At 33.2% G+C, this 24293-nt stretch overlaps 1 protein-coding gene across 1 annotated transcript in view; it reads right to left on the bottom strand.

Moving 5' to 3' along the window:
- LOC124360039 overlaps positions 1-24064 on the bottom strand; it is a 104750-nt gene extending 80686 nt beyond the window's left edge. The window contains exons 1-2 of the mRNA XM_046813292.1: positions 23987-24064; positions 21176-21561 (exon numbers count right to left, since the gene is read on the bottom strand). Of these exons, the coding sequence (XP_046669248.1) occupies positions 21176-21550 (375 nt within the window). The 5' untranslated portion in view covers positions 21551-21561; positions 23987-24064. The remainder of the gene's footprint in view (positions 1-21175; positions 21562-23986) is intronic.
- Between the last annotated feature and the right edge of the window lie 229 nt (positions 24065-24293).

The raw sequence follows: 24293 nt of genomic DNA, 5'->3' as shown, positions 1-24293 counted from the left end.
TGCTTTTAAAGTCCAGTGGAACATTCACGTTTAAATGAGAAACTTTACTCAAAAACAAAATGTTTAGTGTTTTGAAAGGGTGCACAGAAAGAATTACGACCAGACAGAAAAATTGTTATAACATTCCAATAAAGGATAGAAAAGCACCACCCTCTATGAATCATAATGTCCACTTAAAATCTCTGATGAATTGAGAAGAGCCACGTCTTCAAGTGGCAGCACAGCTGAAGTCTCTTACCCGGTCACTAAGAAAAAGCCTTAAGTTCGGAAAGGGCCGCCTCCCTCGCTCCCCTGACACGTTTGATCCTGCCTGGCCATGTCTTGTCTGGTCTAGCCGGACCAGAGACGACCGGTAAATGTGGCCCGGCTCGAGACCGGCCGCCCAGCCAATTACGCTGTCTGTTAAAACAGGCTGTTGAAACTAGCCATTGTTTGGTCTCCGAGTACCACACTTTTGTCTTTCTTCTCTGGGAGTCCTGTAATTAGTCAGTCTCGCTGTACCGGTCTGTACGGGTACGGCCAGTCGATCTCAACACCAGTCGTACAAATACCACCGAACGAAATAGTTACCAAGTCGATTTATATCAGGAAAAAACATATTAATTTGAAGTTAATTAGTATGTTTAAAAGGGGCTGTAATCTCCACAGAGAAGGTACTTCTGTATTTAACGAGGCGCGTCGGCAATGTTGTTCAATCTTAGTTGAGCATCTTTAATATTAATGTCCGCAGTTGTTAATGTTGTGGGTTAATTAACATACCAGAATCTAAATGACGGTCGGTATGTCTGACTTGTACAACTAGCGAATCCCAGGAAGAACGTTCATGTCATTCTACACCGGTACACTACGGTATGCGATCAAGTAACCACTACAACGAACAACACTTAACTTGAATGCTTCAAATACGTCATAACAGCGATGGATTTAGAATATTGTATACATAATTGCACAAATATTCCTTACAGAGGTTGTTTTATTCTGAAACTAATTAATTCCTTTCACAAAAACCATAGTTATGGTAACTAAACGTTCTGGACTTTGACAAAATAATTATATTTATCAAACGACTGTAAAAAAATCATACAGCAATAGTCTGATAATAAGATGGTTGGTGGATTTTACAACCAACCAGCTGATATTAACTTGGTGGGTGGATTGAGAATAACAGCCTGAGCAACACGCTTGTTTAAGTAATCAGCGGAATTAAACTAAAAATAAATACTCTCACAAGACTGACTTGATACAAAATAACTCTTTACCTACTGATTAAAAAGTGTTTTGGAGTAAGCTCGGCCTATTGCGTTTAGAACCGGATAGAGCACTCACTGGTAGGAGCGTTATCTACCAATTTGCTGTGTTTTTTAAATATTGTTATTATGGCGGTAAACGTAAATAAATTTTCTGTACATCATAACCATCATTTTCTAACGAAAATTAAGATGTACAAATTTAAAATGGGGTTTATTACAAACAAGGTCAAAATGTATAAACCTTTTTTAATGCATGTTAGTTTTTGTCAAAATTAAGATAACGTTATGTGAAATTAAATTCTTTTACTATAGAAAAATACCGTGCTACTTTAGATACAGTATAGATTATTACATATTGTTGATATATACAGGGTGTTCACAAACTTAAAATAATAGTACCGTACCCATTAAAAATAAATAAATAAATAAATATATATATATATATATATATATATATATAATATATATATATATATATATATATATAAACATAGGTCGAGAAATGTCTCTTAGCCACTAGCTGTATTTTGCATTTCTTTAAATTATAGTCACCAAAACTAGTTAAACTAAAGAAACCGAATTTAAGTGGTCGTGCTCGCTTATGCACTGGCAGATTTCGTTGAACAAACACCGTTAGAATTGTAAAGTCAATGATCAAAAAGTTAGTGTCTAGAACATTTTTCATAACTATAGTGTTTTAATTTTTATTTTAACAACTTTCAACAGACGCCATTTTGTTGATATTAATAGCTGTATTATAATTATAACTTATCTTTTATCTACTCAAACTTATGTGTCATATTTGGTTAATAGAGATAGCTTATAATCTATATAAAATGTAATTTAATTATATTGTTTATTATTTTGATTGGTTAGTATTACAGATAATATTTTTTTATACAAAATGACGGCTAGCGGCTAATCGAGACATTTCTCTACGTATGTTTAAAACATTTTTGTTTGAACTGATGAGTACTATCAGCCACAGAAGTTTGTGACACCCTTTTGTCAACACCCTGTAATAATACAGTATGCCCCCATGTTGGATTCTGAATGGATTGGCTTCATTTAGTTCCCACCTCAACGCGCCCCCTCTATTTCAATACCTTTGTTTTTGACATAGGACTTTAATTACGATATGTTATTATTTGTTAGATAGAAAATATCTATTCAAAACCCATAATATTATTCACATTAAAATATAGCAATTCGGTAAAGCCTTACATTAATCATAATTTTAAATGAATTCCTTAGACGCATCATCATACAAAGATCCTAAAACTTGATATGAATTTAACTCCAGTACCAGTTGAAATAACGACTAATATTATTTCAAAGTATTATGTTATTAACTCCACTTATAGGGTTATCTATATATATTAATGTAATGAAAAGTAACTAAAACCCTATGTCAATAAAAAGATTTTTAAAAGGGTTTTAGTTACTTTTCAAAGTATTAATATTCAGTAAATATTTACCGATTCTACCACAATACAGTATGATTCATCTGGCTGTCTCAAAGCCACAATTGTCCACGCGAAGGCAACTAAACTCAACTCTGCGGAGTAACGAAGGCTACTTCAGCTGAGAAGCAAGCAGCCAATTTGTGAAGGGAGTGCCGCAGGCTAGAAAGCGACAACAAACACTTGGCCCAGGTCAGGAGACTCTCGCTTCGGTCCCTATTGGTCTTTAGAATTCACCCATTCCTGCAATCCAGGTCTTGTATACATTGATAAAATAAAAACCCGTATGTAGGCTAACTGAACAAATTTACCAATGTATAGTCGACATTATTTGTACGATCCCCATAAAATATGGCAGGCACGAGAAGGTCGTGCTATAACATGAGACGGTTAAATTCGTTATATACCCAAAAAACTGTAGGGGTTTGTGTTTTTAAAACAGTCTACTATGTTATTTACTACTAATAAGAATAAAATTTACGACGTTTAAAGATAACGGACGTTGCAAATGGTCAGGTGTCTTATCTGATTGCGATAACAGAACTATATAGGTCGCCCGAGGAGCCTCGTCCCTATGATAATTTATTGAAGTTCTTAGATGGCTTCAGTAACAATAAGAGTTAGCCTTTTTATACCAATGACGAAAGTGTATCGTACAAAAAGTTGGTGCGGTCAATATGGGTCTGTTCTGATCGTTTAAATTCACTCCCAGTCTAATCTATTTACGGTTCTATAATAAATTTATGCTGTTGCACTGGCCAAAACAACTGTCTTATATGTTGGTTTCGGAATCTAACTTAGGTTAAATTTTGATGATTAAGTGATTTTGATATTTTTACCGATCACTAAATATGTATTAGGGGTATATGCTTCAAGTAATAGGGCAAGAGTATGTTATCTCCATTTGCTTTTAAATAATTACAGTAAAAAGACCATACACAATTTTAAAGGAACTAACCAGATTAGATTACGTTATTGCAAACATTCACAGCTTTATACAATAAGGTAGTTGTTATAACAGCGTATAAATAGCATTTCTATTGTATTAGATGGATTATTGATCATTGGCGCAATCTAAATTTAAAATTAAAGAACTTCGTATTTGCAATCTGCTACTACACTACTTATTAAGCACTTTACAATAATTTAATATTTACTAAAATTTAAATGTGAACACGTTTCTGCCTCTTTGATGAACTTCAGTTGAAAGTGTTAACAGCTGCTGTTAAGTATCAATTCAATTTAAATTACGTGTCTTAGCGCAATCTACCGGATGCAATTTAAAACACTGCATTATCAACAACAATTTATAAATAAAACTTTAATTAATTAGACTAATTAAATAGACCAAATTGTGAATCTAAGGCTAGACGCGCACTACACTGACCACGACCACGACAAAAAACCCCGGAATGGTCGTGGTCGTTGTAGTGCGCGTCTAGCCTAAACCATTCTCGAATCCCCTTCAACACACACAAAACATTTCATCAAAATCGGTCCAGTCGTTTAGGAGGAGTTCAGTCACATACAAACGAATACAAGAAATATATATAAAGAAGATACTCTAAGCCATGGGGTATAATGTAGAATTAAATGATTACATTTTCATTTTGCCCCCATCCTCTCGTCAACCGGTTTAAACCAATTATACAGACGACTGATTTTCTTTTGTAATGGTGTCGTTCGGTCAGAATACTTGTATAGCAGGCGGACTCGATTATATCTCTCCGACTAACAGTCGACAATGTAAATGTATATTACATGTTTGTCTTTGACATATTTTAGTTAACATCATGTATTAAAAGAAATGGAATCGCCTATAAGAACAAGCCGGCTATCATCAAAGATAACGGACAAGGATTGCGGCTTAGATGTGACGAACGAGCGGGAAGGAAGATGATAAAGGCGGCTTCCGTTTCCGGCTGAGGTACTCGTCACGCAGATTTCGCTGGAGGAACTGTCCAGGTGTGGACCGAATCATGTTTGTATTGCTGCCGGACTTTCACGCCCAAATGAACTCGTTTGCATTCACAACCATTCTGTTCCGTGACAAGAAACTGTCATTTCCGGGATCAATCTGAGACAGTGAAAGTATCAACAGCCAGTTTGGTTCCTCAACGAGATAAAAACACAATGCTACCAGTAAGATCTTTCCTAGGTTTAAAAAGTATATTATTGAAGTGTTAGTTTTTCAAATTAATAAAGAATTCCAATAAGAAAAGATCTAAAGAGCTTCTAGAATGTAAATACAAACTGATAAATATGCGCTTTAACCTCTCAGGGAACTTAAACACAAGAATGTATTGACAATCTCCTTTCTCGTGATGTATCATCACGTTGTTTGTAGTATCAAATCCTCCACCATTCTTGAAAACAAACGAAAGAGGTGTAATCAACACACAGCCATAATCACACGCTTCATTTCACTCTGTCAGGTCGAATCAGCCATGAAAAGGCACTGTACTTTATTCAAAGATTCGTTTACTGCAGTTGATTAAATACTTGTTCTAACAACACGCTATCAGCAATTATAATGTTCTATTTATCTGGATTCCAATACGATTTTTTCTTGTAAAAAAAAAAGATTTGTTAAAACAATGACTTTTAGGTTCGCAAATACGCTTAAATAAAATTTGTTGTATTATTAATTAATGGTGGAAATTCTTGGAAAATCTAGAATTAGTTAATGACAAATTATATCAGGAAATATTTAAACTACTGATCAGATTTATATGGCACATTGTAAACATGTTTCTCTTATCCTCCAGGTGCTTGAAAGAAATGGTTTTGATAACCTAAGCAAATCAATTTTATTGTAAACCAACTTAACTGCGTAAATCTGAGATATAATCAATAGCATCTAATATTATAAAAGCCAAACCACTGACCTACTCATCTAGAAATCTCGAAAACCACAAATCACATTTGTTTGAAATTTTGTACAAAAATGTTTCTCACTTCTTACTTGCTCACAAAGAAAACTAAAGCTATCCTCATTACACGTAATTTATGTGCCACTATGCCATAAGGAAGCATGGGTACTTTCAGCTAGTTTCATATGGAGCTAAGTAAATCTTGAAATACCTCATTAGAGCAACTTTTATCATACATTATTCATGTAATTCATTGCAATTCTTTCGTTTTATCTTGATTGTATTTTTTATTAAAAAAAATCCAAATATAAATAACCTATTTATAAAAATTAGAAATCAAGATCAACAAATTTACAAATCTCCCACTTTTTTTAACCACCTCAAAATGTAGTTTGCCATTCAGTTAAAAGGTATAATTAATTAACTGTTACTATCAATGTTCATTATAAAATAATTACTATAGTTTCAAATGTTGTTAATTGTTTAATTTATGACAAGAAAGGAGAACATTAGAAGTTTACTAAATTTAACATATGACATTCTGATAAATCAACTGAAATGAACACAGTAAACAGTGTATGACATGAAACTTAGTTTACTTTGAACAGGTTTACAATCAGTGCAATTTTAAATCTCTTAATTAATTGAGGTCTTGTATACATTAAAATAAGACAAGACATGTTCATTCACCAACTGACTGACACAAAAGATTGAATGGTACTTCCAGATGTAGAACACACTTGACATTGTGTGCACTAGTTCAGCTCAGAGGACTCAAAATGGGGTCAGTCTAATAATTACATTCTTTTTTTTTATTACATTACATCTTTTATTTCATAACTCAAAGTATGTATATAAACCACAATACACAGTGGAATTATACAAGTTTAGCTTGCATATTTGGTAAGTGGTGTCTAGTTCAGAAACATTACAAGAGTCTGAATAGTTAGTATTGACATATTTTGAAGCGTTAATATTAAAATAATTTCTGTAATGACATGTTAAATTTGTCAAAACTACTGAACAATGGTGAGAAAAAAAAAACAATTTGAACAGTAAGATCCAGCACAGGTTCCACACCTCTGTGATAATTTGTTTCCATCTATAAAAATATCATTCGTCCAATTACACACAGTTTATTGCTTCTTTTGAACATCATACTGGAGTTTACAGGATACATGTCTCACCCATATCAGACCACTATTCTACAGCTGCAGTCCAGCCTGTAAAAGATAAAGCTGCCACCACAGTTTCGCATAATGACACGCGATCACCATGTCCATCTTACTCTGTGGTAGCATGGTATTAAATGTAAAGCATGTTGAGAAACAGTTGATTTATAGATAGATAACCTAAGCATAATTCCTATCTCAGATATCAAGGCAGATCTTTTGACTCTGTCTGACTTCAAAAATACCTTCAAATTAAAAAGTGCTCTGGTTACCATATCTCAATCAAGTAAGAAACCACAGATTAATTTTTTTCTGTTCACAAAGGTCTATAATTATTTAGAAGAGAATTTGATTAAATATATAAAATTCCAGTCTTGTAAAACAGTGAAAAATAACCCTTTCCCTTTCAAGTATTTTATTTTAAGAATTAACTTGTCAGGTCCCTTACTGTCCACCACTAATTTAGTTTCAGCTCATAGTTGTACTTATCATGGTATCCTCAGGTTGGATAGGTAACACTGATGGTTATTGCATCCTCTTTTTTGCATTTCTCCAGAAACCACATAAAATATAACAATAAAATATTTGATTCCAGCTATTATTTTGGTTGGGATAACCATAAACCTACTCTATTTAAAATTGTTACCATCGGTGTAAATGGTAGACAACCACTGAAATGGTTGTGGTATTCACTCAAACAGTGGTGCAGCTACAGTTGCAACCTCATTAATGACTAGTTTATTAGCTACATGGAGGAACAACAACAGGTAGTACAGAAGTATAACACAAAGTTGACAACTGCATCATTACATGCAGGACCCCTGGGTTTGTTTTTAGCTCAATCCTCGTTACCCTTTTGATAAACAACTATCCTAAATACATCCAAAAACCAAACACCACCTGCATCATGTTTGCTGATGACTCCATTCCACTGATAAAAACAACACAACAGTTACTATTTATGACAATGCAACTATATCCCTGACTAAAGCCTTAAACTAGTGTAAAATGTACCTAGATGTTATGAACTCTAATTTCAACAAAAAAAAATTACTCATCCCTGACATCCCAAATATATTGGAACAAACACATACAATCTCAGTCACTCTTGAACATAATCTCACATGGAATGAAACGTCAATAACATATACAAAAAATGAGCATTGGGATATATCTGGCAAGATGAATAAAATGAACCAGCACTGTAGAGGCTGTCAAGATTGCATACTATTATCTAGTTGACTCTCATATGAGATACTGTATTCCAGCATTGGACAGATCAACAGCCAGTAATTTTGGTATACACTTCTCATTAATCAAAAATGGTTACAAAGGCAATAGCTGATCTTCATCAAGGAGAAAGCATTCAAAATACTTAGCATTCTGACAGTTACCAGTTGGCATCTACATCCTTCAAGTTGACAATCTCAACCTTGAAACAAATGTAAGATGTTTACACTTACAACACAAGGCATACAGTAATTCTTTGTTTGAAGTTTATTTTTGACGATAGAAGGATTGTGAAGGAAACAGGATTTTTCCAGACATTTTCCATCGTTCAGTGAACAAAAAATCATTAACATGGTTTTTGTTTTACTGAACAATGGAAAATGTCCGGAAAAAATCCTGTTTCCTTCCCATACAGTAAGATAAATCCAAACCCAACACCAAACAGCCAATTTCGAAAAAATCACCTTGTACATCAGGCATAAACTGAAGAGCCTGTTAAGCCTATCTGGTAATCTTCACATTTCATTGGAAAAATCCACAATAGAGAACTACAAAAGTCCTTTTTGGACAGTTCGGTATACACCTTGAGTTCCTGAGACTTCTACAATGGAAAAATAATTAAAACCTTGGTTTCCATTTCTTGATGTCATTGGATTTGTAATACATCAATAAAGTATAAATAAATGTGTTTGCAGTTTAAATGAAAACAAAATGTAGAAAACGGTTCACTAAACCAACAAATAGCTATTCTGACAATAAAGAAAATGTAAAGGCACCTTATAAACTTTCTGAGATTAAAATTGAATTATCACATTTTACTGTTTTTTAAGGTTGTAATGTTTTATGTTTGAAGTTAAATACTGACAAAATCATTTGAATGGATAGGAAGATATAGAGATATTTGCCTTCGTAAGAGTTACAATATTATAAATGCAACATTTCAAGGACTGGTATCCACCCACTACCTATGACAGAACATGGAATGTTACCCTCAAGCACGCAAGGAAGTAAACACTCGGCAATAAACACCAAAAGCTGGAGTTGACGAAATCATTGTACTTCAAAAACCTTATACTTTAGAAATATGGTATATGACCTGAAGAAGAGGGCATATACCAGTTCTCAAAATGTTAGATTTCAGTTATGAAATAAATAAATAGCTGTGATGTTGCTCTGATTGATCTATTCCTTTTTTCCATGTTTACATGGAATAGATAATTACTTTACATACATTTTGTTTGCAGTAATGCAATTTTGTTTGAAACACTGTTTTGACTGAATTACTGCCAAAAAGTATTAAAAGTTACCTAAAATCATGCCAGGGGGACTGCTGACTTCTTGACCCCTCACTGTTTGATCAAGGCGATGGGTGTACTCTTACAGCATCCTGGTAGGATGAGAGACATCCTCTATCAGTCTCGCCTATGTAGAAATGAACATGTGAAGAGAAAGTGTCAGCCAAACCTCAAGTCCACAGCTTCAATTGTTCTCAATGTATAACCTTCAGTAATACACTTTGCTAACACTCTCTTGGAGAAATATTTAATACCATAGAACTTGATGTTGCCTATAGAGAAATGCAATTTCACCTAACATTTCATGTTTTTTACACAATCTTTTTAGAGTTATCTCCTTGAGTGATGGGACTTGCTAATGCTCATACAAATCCCATTGATAGATATACACCATAATCAAACTCGATTTTGCTAATGTAAAAACGAAGCTTCAAATACAAAATTTGAAGTCATAGCACATTTTGTTCTATATCCTGAAGAAGATATACACAGAACAAAATTCCAAGTATAAACCAAACTCAATACATTCTTGAGATATGCTGCAGAAAGTCAAATCCCATTCGAGAGGAACATGTATCATTATTGAACTCTGTGTTGCCTATTTGCATAACGAAACTTCATGCAAACTTTCAAGTCAATACTATACATAACATATTTTTGAGATATTATGTGGACAATCAGATAGATTCAAGTGAATTTTTTCAGCCAACTCTCCCCCTCCAAGTTATAAGGTTCGCTAAAACTCGGTAATTTCTGTTAAAAAAAAATGTGTTTTTAAAACAAACTAAATGAATATTTTGTTGAGGAGTGTCTGTACTTAGTTTGAAAATTGTTAGTCTGAACTATTTTTAAGTAGTAACAATCTTTTAAGGTTACCAGCTGTTTAATATTAATTCTTAAATTTTTACATTCTTGTATACTGTAATAATAGTTGTTAGTTGTTCTTTGTAACACAGTAAAAAATATGTACTGTATAATACAATATTTTTATTTCTCTCAATATCATTTAGTAACCAGTTATCATCTTCTTTTTCAAAGGAGACAGTTCTGACAGAAATGCCTGCAATTAAATAAATTAGATGTGCTTGCAATATATGCTTTATAATACACATTCAATCAAATTAAAACTATATAATTTAGTCAGTGTGAATTAACTCACTTTTTAGGGATATTACACATTTAACTTAAGCTAGTATTCCCAAATATAAGAATAATATAACTGATGTCAAAAAATGTATTGACTACATATATAAACTCCTCACACAGTTAAAAGGCTTGAGACGTTCTGGGATTCAAATGTACAAAGAATTGGTATCAAAAAGTAAAATTTTATAATCTCAGACTCAAATTAATCTGAGTAAAACAGCAGGAAACGATCATCTCATTAACAGTAAATTTTTCTTTAAAAACTACTACTGGTAGTTCCAGGAGGGATGGATGAATATGATCTGTTTCTTTACTTCTTGAAGAAGTGACTAAGTTAATTTAATCATAATTCTCTAATTTAAAATACGATAATCTCTTTAATAGGATATCATTACCGTAATGAATTTTTTTCTTTTTGAGAATTTCCCAATGAAATTGCCCATAAAAATCTTCCAAATTCACCACATCTGTTCGAAAGCTAGTCTCAGAATGTAGAAATGGAAAAACCTGAAAATCAAAAGTTTTCCATTTGAGTGAGTTAAGTTAGTTTTATATTTTATTGTTAACTATGTATCATTGAAGTCAATATAAAAATATCCAACCTAAAATCATAGTAGTCGTATATTAGCATTTTGGTCCTTCAGGGTCTTCATTTTTTAATTAATAATTTTAATTTGCGTATGAAATTATTTGGTATAAATTTACAATAACGTGACCATGGAAATGACAATATGTTCATTTTTTTCCCTGAAAACAATAGTGAAGAAAAAATTCGTCAGCAACGAAAATCAAAGGAGTTACGATTTTTTGAAATCCTCTGAAAACTCTGTTTTTGACAGTACCTCTGGCAACACTATCCATATTTGACAGTTTGGTATTACTCTGTGGCTCTCTCAAATAAAGAAGGGACGCCATTTCGAACTATTTTGTTCCTCCGTGTCTATTATTAACCTCCTAGTTCAGTAGTGGTAATGGCACACCTTTGTGTTGGATGTCCATTAAGGTAAGTGATAAGTTACTGAAATGATGCTGACTAGTACGTTAATCCTGTCAATGATGCCTGCCCGCTGCGCACTGCTTGCTCTTTTTGAAAACAAATTAACTCGAGCTTGCAAAAGTCGAATTCCAGATCACGTGATGCCCCTGCTTCTGCCCCTGCTCCTTAACGCAATAATGCCCGAAAGGCATCAATATAATACAATAATATACTTTCCCCCCAGTTTATATGCACCTGTGATAATAATACTTGGCTCTAAATGCCCAACCCATGAAAAAAAGTCCATTTTCCATGGTCACGCTATTGTAAATAAATACCAATTATTTTCAATTCTAGTATGAAAGCACAAAATAATTACTAATTTCACTTACATATTAGTGTTTTTGTAAATTTCTTGTAGTTTTATTTAGCCTGGTAAATAACTGACTTTACCCACTTCTCATTGTTTGTGGATTTTTCAAATGAAGAATACTGATGAAAAGAATAGGAAAGAAAGAAAAATATAATCAAAATGTGGAAACCCCCAAAAATTTTTAAAATTCTCTAAAAAGGAATCAGGAGTTAAAAAATCTAACACAAGAGCCTCCTACCATCTGTCTACCAGTAACAGATCAATATTCTTGAGTACTGATCAGAAATGCGCCTGTAAGATTAAACCAGTAGTATAAACCCATTTAATAATTCAGGGTTACAATCCAAATTTAGTACATGTTATAAATTTTTTGTGCACAAATAGAATGTGAGAAACTAATAAGATTTTTTTATGGAAAAAAGCATAGTCTACTGTTATAGAGGATCATTAAAAATTGTTGAAGGTAAAAAGGGGAACATTTATTTTTGATATATTTATTATTTATTACTAAAAGTTGTATTAATTAGTTGTACTACCAGTGCATACTTATTTTTAGCTTCTAGTGTTTTGTTGCTGATAAACCTAATTTTTATCAACTGCTTCCCTAGGTATTTAGGCCTGTATAAAATCTCTAGTTTTAACCTATTTGTTACATGTATTATGCCATTACACTACCATCAGTTTACAAGAAAATTTATAAAGTTATAAAATGGGTAAAAGATTAAATTGCATGATCAAATGGAGATGTAACCTACCTCTTACTCGATAAGTTCCTGTCTTTTTATACAAAAGGTAAAACTTTCAGTTTTACCTAATCAGCCTATTACTCATGCTATCTGTCTCCGTATATACCCTAGTCTAAATAACAAGTATTGTACCTTTTGGGCATGTTTGGACAAATCTTAAAAAACATCTTTCATTAGATGATTTTAAATAACTTATACAACCTAATTTTAATAAGCTGCATAGATTTCAGACACTAAAAGACTTTACAAAATGCTCCTAGTAGTGCATCTAGTCGCATAATATGAATGTAGATAAATATTCACACAAACACATGGCATCAAAGTATTGTGTTCACCATTTCATTACAGAAAATAGCTAGTCTACATGCAAATTTACTTCTGATATATTACCTTAATCAAAAATGAAATAATTCCTCCACCGAGCAATACACTTAAAGTCACAAGTGTATGTCAGATTTTGAACAAATATATAAAACTACAATCACTGTCACTGTCAAGGTGGATTTGTTTACACTAAGCGGACAAACACTCCCGCTCCGAGTTTAGGTTAAGTTAGTTTGAAAATAAAATTATTATAACGTAATATTTCTATGAAACTTGAAAAGGTTTTTATTTAAACGAGAGCAAGTCGAAAAACTTAACGAAAGAAACAACTTATAAACGTCAGCCTGGTTTAACAATTCGATTTCAGACAAACGAACATCTGCGAGTCCTTACTCCAAGTACGTTTGAAGTAAATTGAATGGCGGCGCTGGCGGGCAGCCGGGCAGCCCAAGAAGCTTGTTTCACTTGCAGAGCAAAATTTCCCTCCATCTTTATGTATACAATGTTGATTACAACGGTAAAAAATCATTTAAATATACTATATAAGAAAGTTTTCGACTGTTTACAATTACAATAACTTTTTAATTCTCTTCTTTACAGGCTTTTAAAATATAAATATACATTAAAAACTAATTATGTAGGTTATTAACCGGTAAAGTTAACCGAAGTGATAAAAGTAAATACTATAAATGAAAACTCTTATGATTCTAAAATGTCAAAATTTTCAGACACTCAAGTATAGTATACAGTAACATTAATAATTATGTATTTGGGAGATGTGAGGGGATTACATGTCTCCAATAATTAAGTTTTCGTTGCTGTTTTACTAAGGGTACCTAACAACATTTCTGATACTGGAATATTCTAGGTTTTTAAATCGTTTCTCCCTCTGAAATAAGGTTTCCGTGATAAACTAAAAGACCCCCATCAAGTGCTAGAAGGCGGTTCAAATTCGCATTTGGTAGATATAATGAAATGTACATGAATTCAACTTTATTATTTTAATGTAATTTATGAGATTCTGATGATACTTAGGAGTTCGACATATGTATGAACAAGTAAGTTCGACATATTTTATTAGTCTAGTAAATAATTGGTTGGGTCTTGAGATGGAAGCCCTTTCCCAGTGTAATTTACATAGAACTAGATTCGGTACCACATTGAAACGAACTACACAGAATCTGGACGAGATCTGCAACGTAGGTGGGGGCTTGTTTATTTAGGATCTACAAAGTATCGGAGTAAATGTTTCAACGAAATGGTTCGTATTAATTTCCACATTTTTACCTATTATTATGGGAATATCTTGTTACACATTTGTTTATTTTAAGTATTAACTGAAAAATAATTCTGTACTAGCGTACATAGTTATAAAATCTCCAGAAATAACACAGAGTTTAAATATATTTTGTTGTAACAATGTCCACAAACTCATCTCTAACGAGATGAATCTAACAGACGAGCACACAATTATTTAACTTTAGGTCATTATTAACGTGCCGAGTTGCATTCATAGATTTATTATCAGGTTTATAAAATATGCTTGAATTGTTAAATTAAAAATTACCGATAAATAAAATATTTTATTATCTATAAGTGATGGTATAAAATAATCCTTAAATCTGCAAACTGCATTTAACAATTTGTCTGAAGTGAAGATTTGCCCTCACCTTAACTCTATAGTTTTATTTCTTCCAAACCCTCCAATACTTTATACTTGATATCTCCCCCTCCAAACTCGACACTCTGGTTCATATTTTTATAGAAATGCTATATACAGAGAATTATGGCGAATTTTATGGATATATATATATATATATATATATATATATATATATATATATATATATCATTAACATTCCGTATTTTTGTATCTAGTCAAGTTTTAAAAGGAAGTTTATAATTATAAAGGCACTCCTCGTATGATGTCCCTTCAGTAGCCCTAAATTGAAATAAACATTTTAAATTTAAGCTTTATAAACTCTCAAAACGTTTAAAATATGTTCATTTAAAATGTTAAGATAACAGCAATACTTCTACCTTTCTGTGGACTACGCTATAGTAGTGGAAAGTGATAACGGGTATTCAATTATTTTTATTGATATCAACTGAAATACACAAACTTCACATGCATACAACCTTGTTCCATAAAAGTAAAATCTAAAATTTGATAAAGAAACGTAAAACCCAACAACATATAGTGAAAAAGTAAAAACTTTAATGCATAAAATTATGAAACTTAAAATTAAGACACGGAGGAAACCAAACACAAAATATCTTTAATCACTGTATTGCCAAAATACAACCGCTGCTGGTCTAATATCCACATATTTCTAACACATTCAAGAGAAACTAATCTCGAAAAACAGAAGAACGGAAGTAAGACAAAGAAGTATTTAACTCAACTGAAGAGAGAGAGGCGAGCTATATCAGAAAGCGAGGCGCTTGATGTCGCCGTGCCTTGCCTTGATGTGATGTGATGTAGGCAATTAATTAAGTTGCGACGTCAATTTGCAGCCAGCCCGTCCCGACTGAACGAGGAAGTGCACGCCTGTGAACGTTGCCTTCACACGTTCACACACTCCCAAATCACCCATCGAAAGTGTGATAACTTTTGGCATAAATTGTTTATGATGACAAAAACCAAAGAGTGCCGTATTTCAAATAATACTGGTTTCTTATTATCCTTTTATTAGTCATTATATATTTATAATGTTTATTGTAGAATAAAACACAATTGTATGATATAATTCCAAAAATAAAATGTGAGTATTAAATTCCAAAGCAACAAGCTTAATTGAGGTTGCAAGAAGTGTATTGCTCATTTTAATAGATTATTATTCTGTCACTGTCACGTGTTAAAATGTCATTTGATCGTACTATATTGATTTACAAATATATTTATACTGAAATTTTCTCGTTGCCATCATGGTTACTCATAATACCAATGAAAAATGTTCACTAATGGGCCAGCCAAATCCTATATTATGACATGTACAATTATACAAATCGATGCTGCTTATGCTTACACAGAAATGAAGCCCCAAACAAAATGAAATTTGTCCATCCCCTCAAGTCATAGGACTCTCTTACGCTCTTACGTAATGCATTAATTAATTAATTAATCGTTGACTGCAGTCTTAATTCACAACAAAATTTCTATTTTTTTAAGCCTATTCTAAAGCCCTTCTTTAAAATTTCGTTCTAAAAAGAAGGGGGTATCGTATCGCATTAATGACAAGTAATATATTCCTAATTAAAAAGAAAAGTCTAAAAGAACAACCGAGGTAAATAAGAAATATTTGTTTTTATTTGAATGATTTGAAGTGGAACTATTTATTACATTACTTCAGGTTTCATTTAAATTATTATTTATTTATTTATACAACATGCAAAAATGCCGTGCTAGGAGTTGGAGCCCGGGTGCCTGTGAAGATAAGATCAGTTGAAACGATAACCTCTCAGCAACTCGAGAGTGTTTGAAAGTGTTTCAAACACAACAGTGGACTTTTAAGTTTCTTGGCGCCGTCCAAGACCAAAGAGATTTTGTGACGAAAGCTGATAAGGCGAATTGACACAATAACGAAGAGAGGGTGACCCAGTCGTAAAAACTTCCCCTTGTGAAGGCGAGTGGAGAACCCCTCGTAAACTGCGACGTCAGTTGCCACTCTTCACAACAAACCACAATAGGGCGCGCCAGACTGCCATATTGAAAGTTTTTACCACTACTCAATGAAATAAACTACTACTAACTCAGTAGGAAATAATTCACAGGTTAGGCACATGACGACTATACGAATACATTGTTATGGAGTGTTGCAAATTTTTTAAATTTTACTTAACTCAAAAGCAATCCTATAAAAACAAAATATGTTTAGAGGTTAGTTTAAAACACTTAAATGTAATGTTTAAATTACTTTCATAACATCTAAAAACTATTAAAAATTTATGCATTATGACTGTGTTGATTTTTATATCAAAATATTAAAATTAACGTTAGTTAAAATCAAGAAAATAAAGTGCACTGTAAAAAGGACAAGTAAGGAACATAAAAAAATATTAATTTTAATGCTTTGAGTAGTAAATTTATTTTTACGTAATATTAAACGTATACAATTAAATAAGGTGTAGTGATAAAACTAAAGTGTGGAAATATAAAAGTATTTGTAATAAATTTTAAAGATAGGTTAAGTTACAAATAGTTTATGGTGGCCGTGATAGTTGCCATGGTATTAAGTTGAATGGTATTTCCGTTCATTAGATTAATGTACTCCTACGAATTAATTTACAAAACGAGAGCGTATTAATAACGGTAAAGTTCTTTAACTGAGGGATAGCAAACAGGGAAATTCCCGCGAGCTGGTACCACTGTTGGCCGTTTCTGAGGAGTGGGGAGAGCAGGTGGTTTGCCGATTACACATTCCAACTGCACCACAAACAACAATTACGAATGATCGCTTTGCTCCGTTACTGGTGCAACTGCATTGTTGTCATAACTAAAGCTTTTATTGGTTAGCAATTAGCGTATCAGTTATACCGGTGATTTTCATATTGAATAAACATTTTAATGTTCTTGAAATTATAGAGATTTTTTTTTATATACGATGTGTAAAACGATGTTTTATACTAATTAAGTGTATAGTTAATGTAATGTTAATTATAATATATAATTTATTTCTTAATACTTTAAATAGTTCGTAGATTCATAGGGTTAAAATGATTAATAACTTAAACGTAGGTACAAAATAAAACACACATTTATTTGCACATTGTTCGTGATTAAATAAAATAGCACATTAATAAACTCTTTCTTTTTCGATATTTTCCAATTTTACAAAAACAAATAGAAAGATTTCGAATGCGAATTAATTATATAATTATTTGGGCCACCCAAATAAGGAATACAAGAGTTTAAGGATTGTTCGTATTGGATAAACTAAAGGTTGATTAACTAAAAGTGACGCTTAAACAAAATCAAAAAAGAGAATTTATGAACTACTATTCAAAGTCAAATAATTGTTTTTGCTAGATATGTCGATGGAGCTTTACATCAATTTTAAATATTTCAATCATCATGTTACAATGAAGCGGTAATATTAATTAACTTATTTAATAATACAATCGTTATAAATTGAAAGCATCTACTAAGTTTATAAGTTTATACTTCTTGTTAGCAAATTAACTTATGTTTAAGGTAAGTACAATAAAAAGAAAGCACACTAAATTAATTTGCAAGCACGATGTTCATATTTTACATTTTAACAAGTTGATTTCATAAAGAAGTATTTTAACACACGTTTCCAAAGATATTCAACTTGGACTATAATTAATTTGGCTACATAAAAATAACAAGATCTTCTGACTACCATTTACAAGAGAGAGGTAAATTTTAGTTGTAGTTTGTGAAACCAATTTTTTAAAAGTTGTATGTACTGAATCATTCGGTCTTCTAGTTTTTGAATGTCTCTGGAAGAATCTAACTTCAGTATCCCTCGGCTTATTCCAGAACTAGTTCTCGGCCACTTAACTTAAAGCTTCCCGCCTCTAGAATGATTTGTTCCTAGTATAGGCATAGAGTAACGTATTATATAGCATTATAATATTGTATTATGAGACATGACATTATTATTCTATGGTAGTTATAGAAAATCCAGCTTCTATAACCGTTCATACTATGAGAGCTAACGGCCTTTGAAAGCTCTCGGTATTCATTCGGATATACCCGTTCTGAAGGATTTCCGACCCTTAAGAATGCTCAGCCTGTTGCATTTTCGGTTAGCCTCGGCCTATAGGAGGTCTAGGCCTCTATAAAAATTCAATGTCTGAAAAGCAGTTGACTCTGAGATTTAAGTGACCACATTATCTCACGGCCAGTTGAGGATCTTGGAGCTTTCAGACTTTTTGAGCATATGTGATATCATATCTTCTGCGAGTTCTACCTCAGTAAAACGTGGCGAATTGGGAAATTTACCTCCTTGGCTCCAACAGTGCTCAAAATCATTTTCGCTAAATATTTTCAAAATAATCTTTTTTAACTGTTTTAAACCTCATGCATTTATGATATTTTGAAAGGAGATTTTTGCAAAGGAAAGGATACCAGACTCTGTAGTTGTTCAAACTGAGCTCTGCATAAGCTCTTGGTTAAAATTTGTTCTGGAACATACGAGTATGCATACCAGTTTACATCAAAGCGACCATGATAGTAAATAAAACTGTATTGCTCTGGCACCAAAAGCCAGTGGTTAAAATCTATCCTATTCAAATCTTTGCATGTCAAGTTACGTCTTAATCAACAGATGTAATACACGCAGACAATATTAATGTCCGGTCTTTTGGGTCAAAGTATACTGCATATGTTAATTATAGTAAAAATCTATTGATCACTAGAAAGCTCATGATTATGCTGTCGTAACTTGTTCCTTGATTGCGCTCCCTTGGCTCTAGGAGTATCTCAAATTATTCTCAGTTAACCTTTTTTCATAGATCGCTTACGTAAATGTTATAACCAGACGGAAGGTTTCTAAAGAAGAAATGTAGGGACTGTTTTAGGTCTGGGGCACCGTTTTCTCTGGGATGGTTGGCCCCAACTTCGATACTGATATCGTAGATATAAACATATGAAATTGTTTATTGAACATTCATTCAAATTTCATAAAATTGCGGGCGTAATCGTAATGATACAGAGAGATATTTTATTTACGAAAAGAAGTATATCACGTAGGTTAGAAATCTTTCTAAAAAGAGGACACTTTATAATACTGGCATATTCTACCGCTATTTTGTACCATTGTTACTACTATATTGTATGGATGGGTCCGAAACCCAGGATGTCTCAGAGTGTTTTCGTGACTGAAGAAGTCATTATCATTATACCGTAGCTAATCATTTGAGTGAGTCACCCGTACAGTGGCGCTGCATGCAACAGACACAATAAAATGATCTGCGCGCGCGCACGCACACACATGCACACACACTCACATAGAATCCTACAGTACTTTACACTAGTCATGCTCACTGGTCGGGGAAAGTTCCGTTTTTTACATTATAGTTCATTTCTTTCGGATTAGTGAAATATCAACATTTTTGTTATTGAAAGGATAGTTATATTACAATTAATGAAATCAACTTCAGTACGTTGATTTTTATTTTGTTATAGAGAGTGCAATAAATATTATAAGATTGAAAAATATTAGGAATCACAACTTTTTTTAAACTAAAATGGGCATATATCAAGTAAATAAATCTTAGAGTCACTTTTAATTATTGTTTAGACGGAAAGACATAATCTCTTGAAACAAACTGTTGGAGGGATGAACCCGTCCCCCATCCCCCCTATCGTGACGCCCATGTTTGTATGTGCAACAAGTGTTGTGTTCACTGTCTTCGCTTCCAACATATTTCATTCGATTCACAGGCAAAACCAGTGATGTGCAGGGAAGTTAATTTCGTCAGAAAATAAAAAATGAATAATCAAACGGAATAAAACAATAAAAACAAAAGTAATTAATAGTTCGTAGTTTTACGTAATAGACTCTTGACACACCTACTACCAACTGTATAGAAACAGTTCCAATCACCTCTCAGACTAAACTGATTTTAGTTGAATGACAAGGTTTATACAAAGTTTCGCTGTAGACATGCGTAGTCTTTCTTATATTTAAAATGAACAAAACAAAAAGTGCTACGGTTTAAATAATACTAAAGTTTACGAGAAATTCCATTTTAAGATAGCATTAGAAGGTTATGTTACAACAGTTATGTTATAGGTTTGTTTTTACTCCTTCGTTTCATGCAGAAGATCCCCGCCAGTGTTTGAGATTTTCTATACGATGTTTGATATTAGTAATTACACTCCTAGTAATAAGTGTAAAAGTCGAATTTCTCCACGTCTGCGACTCTGGATAAGACACCGTGAGAGCTTAAACTTATAAAAAACTGTTTATTTTTACAACGAATTAAGCAATCTTAATTGAATTCCTCTCCCGAAATATTATGAACACGTTTTAGTAGATAAGTTGGGAGCCAATAGGAAGCAGATGTGGTTTTCAACACCGATGTAGAGTACTTTTGCACATCATGTAACAAATTCATTTGCATTAAAGAGTTAATGTTAATGTTGTACAATGATAGTTATAATGACTCAACTCACATGAGATTAGAGAGTTTCTGTGCTCAAAGCGTTAAATCGTAAAACACAACAGCCGCAAATGACGGAGACGCAAAAGAAACTCGACGACAATGCTTTATGTCCTCATAGAATACCGTACACGGAAACGTTGTGTTTGCCGCAGCAGACCCGGGAATAAGCGAGAGTGAACTCCACTCACCTCCACGTGCGTCTGATCCTCCTGCCTCTTTTCGCCGGACATGTTGGAGATGTGACCCTCCGACCTGGAGCCCGAACACGTGTTCTCCACGGGTACTTCCTTCTCCTCTCCGCCTCCCTTATCGTTCCACACCTCCGGCTCAGAGATGCACTTCTCAAGACGTGGGAACAGCGCCAGTCGGATGATGGGCGACTCTCTCAGGCGAGGCTTGCTGTTGCCACCCGCCTGTGTGCGAAAACAGTTCGGAGACGTAGGAGTCGACCGCGTCTTCGCCTCTAGGAGAAAGTTCTTGGATGGTTTTTCCTTCGAGGGCATGTCTTCTTGTCGAAGCGCGAGTTTATCCAGTTCCAAGTTAACCTCTTCCATAGTGCTCATAGTTCTACCACCTGGAAAATTACGATTTATATTAACGTGTTCAATAATACTGAAATATTTTTTCAATTAAAAACACCACACATGTTAGAGTAAGTTTATGTATTATTTTAATGAAATTCGAGACCAAATAAGCCAACTCTGAAAAGAGGGGGACGCAATGGCAATATTCCAAAAATGTCATTTTATGTGTAAAAGAAAAAGAGATTTCTATAAAAATTTCCATAGAAGGAGCACCTTTAAAAATATTATAAAAACTGCGGTGCCGCAATGAAAACGTTTCCTTAAAAAACAGTAATCGCTAAATCAGATCAGAACTTTGGCAATTATAATAGACAAACGAACAAATAACCCGATATAGCGGAGTATCCAAGAACAGGAGAAAGCGTAACGAAAGGGTTATCACACAGACGGATATACAGTTGGAAGGAATTTAGTTTACATTTCCTAATAAACACAGTAGGCTACACGTTATGTACCTGTCATGTATACAAATTTTGTTTTAATTGGATCACAAGTCTCCGAGTAGTAAATTTTCAAAGTTACAGTTTGGTTGAAAAGCTCCAAAACCCCTTTCGTTCTTACCGACATAAACTGGAAATGTTAGTTTGTAAATAATTTTCTTTATATAGAAATAAACAAGGTAAATTTTAATGTAACTCCCGTTAATGTGGCTCTGCTAATTAGTACGGTATATGGTTAACGTTTGAACTCAAGCATCTACACTTTTTGAATAGTATAATTTTATGCCAATTAAATACTGCCAGTTTTTACACTGGGTACTGTAAAACTTATTAAATTCGCACTTAATATTGACAGCCTCCATTAACATTCTTTGTTTATCTCGAAACCTTTTGTCAGCGCTATACTCAATAAAGTATTAAACCTTTATGGCTGTTTTTGAGTCAGTTGATTGCAGATCCTAGTGAGCTCGGACTTTCAATAGGAGGATGACGCTACAATTACTGGCAGCAGAGTAACTTAAGCAATCCTAATCGTGATTTTGGGATAACTTGAAAAACTCTATAAAGTTTTGAAGTTTGTTTTATTAGTCAGGTTCAATGCAAATATCCAGTGCTTGAGACTTCAATAGTAGGATGACGCTATAATGCCGGAGAGGGGTTTTGCAATGGTTGTAGGTTTATTGTTTATACGACTTACTATCAATGTTTATAATATCTTTTTATTTTCAGGCGTTTGTATCCTAATTCAGACTGACAGTTTCGGTATGAATTTCCTATCCGATGTCTGTACAATGTCTGATTTTGACATCCAAAGGCTTTCTCATTCAAATAGTTGGAGGACTGTATTGAATACTAAATGTGATGAGAGAGGCCTGCAAAATTCTAAAAATTAGGCTTATTAAATGACACGGTTCTACTAAAAAATAAATTACTAGAAACCACACGTTCCATTAAAAGTTATGTTAAAATGAAAATTGTTATGAAAATGTTGAAACTTAAATCCAAGAAATATTCCAAGTATAACATTATAATTCAATACTGATACTTAACATTATACCTAAGTTTTCCAAGCCTTGTGTCTTATATTACAAAACAAATTAAAAATTTATGAAATACGAGTATAAAAGAGCTCAAGGAATAAAAAGATAAGACGTTTCAGACAACAGGATTAAGAAGGAAATAGCGTAAAGACGCAAACAAACATTTTGCGTGTATTTATTACACAACTGATTTTTCTGATTTTCTCTTAAGCCTATGGGATGTGTGAAAAGTCCTAAACGAGAAGTTAGAATAGTTTGAAACATAAAACGAATTTTTTTGAAAAATATGCTTGTACTTTTTTTAATTTGCTTTGCACTACATGGACATATAGGCATCTCAGTATACTCCACACAAAAATCAAATACCGGTACAAGATTTTTTTCCTCTATGGCCATCAGCTGGTTGCACATGTGGTCTAGGAAACTCGGACATGCAATAATAAACAGACACACCTTGGAAGCTTTGCTCCGATTATAACGTTATTACACATAAAATGGTTAATAATACAAATTAATGTTGCATACCGTAATAAAATTTTAACAAATGTTCTCACATATTATTCACACATATATATTCTATATTAGGCTTAATATTGATAGAAACAAAACAAAAATATGACAAAAACTCAAGATTAGTTATAATAGTTACGTATATTACTTCGTATTGCGCAATATTTGTAAAACACGTGTGGTTCATTTAATGGATACTAAACGCTTTACTCTTCATAATATTGGGCTACAAATACAGATCTTGGAATATATTTTGAAATTCATTGTTTACATCCAAGAAAATCGTAGAGCAACTAAATCAACTTTGTAGTAAAAAATGTAGACCTTATGAGAATAATGAATTAGATCTATGTTTAAAAACGTAATTTATAATTCCATAATGAAAAAATTAAAAAATATAAATATAAAATTAGTAAAACGTTCACCTGGTAAGGTTAAGTGCGGGACGGGTCGATGTGCTAGGACCCCTCGGCATGGTCCCTTCCCTCTTCCCACTAGGCTAGCTCAGAGGGCGGCTGAACTGCGCATGTCCACCCCTTTCATCCACCTTTCATCTCTTATGGATTTTGCGGTAGGGTGGGGAGGGGGAGGCAGGGCCACATCTCGCTTCTCGCACCGCTCTCGTTCGCTGAGCTCGCGCGCTCACAATCAAAACAAATACCACATCAACTTGACACCACTCCAATGTAGGTCAGGCTTGCACTGACGTCACCGTTTCACAGTTTCTGTTCA

Source organism: Homalodisca vitripennis, chromosome 1 (genome assembly GCF_021130785.1).
Source record: "Homalodisca vitripennis isolate AUS2020 chromosome 1, UT_GWSS_2.1, whole genome shotgun sequence".
Taxonomy (NCBI): Eukaryota; Metazoa; Arthropoda; class Insecta; order Hemiptera; family Cicadellidae; genus Homalodisca; species Homalodisca vitripennis.
Note: the sequence above shows the minus strand (reverse complement) of the source record. Positions and strands in the feature narration are given on the sequence as shown.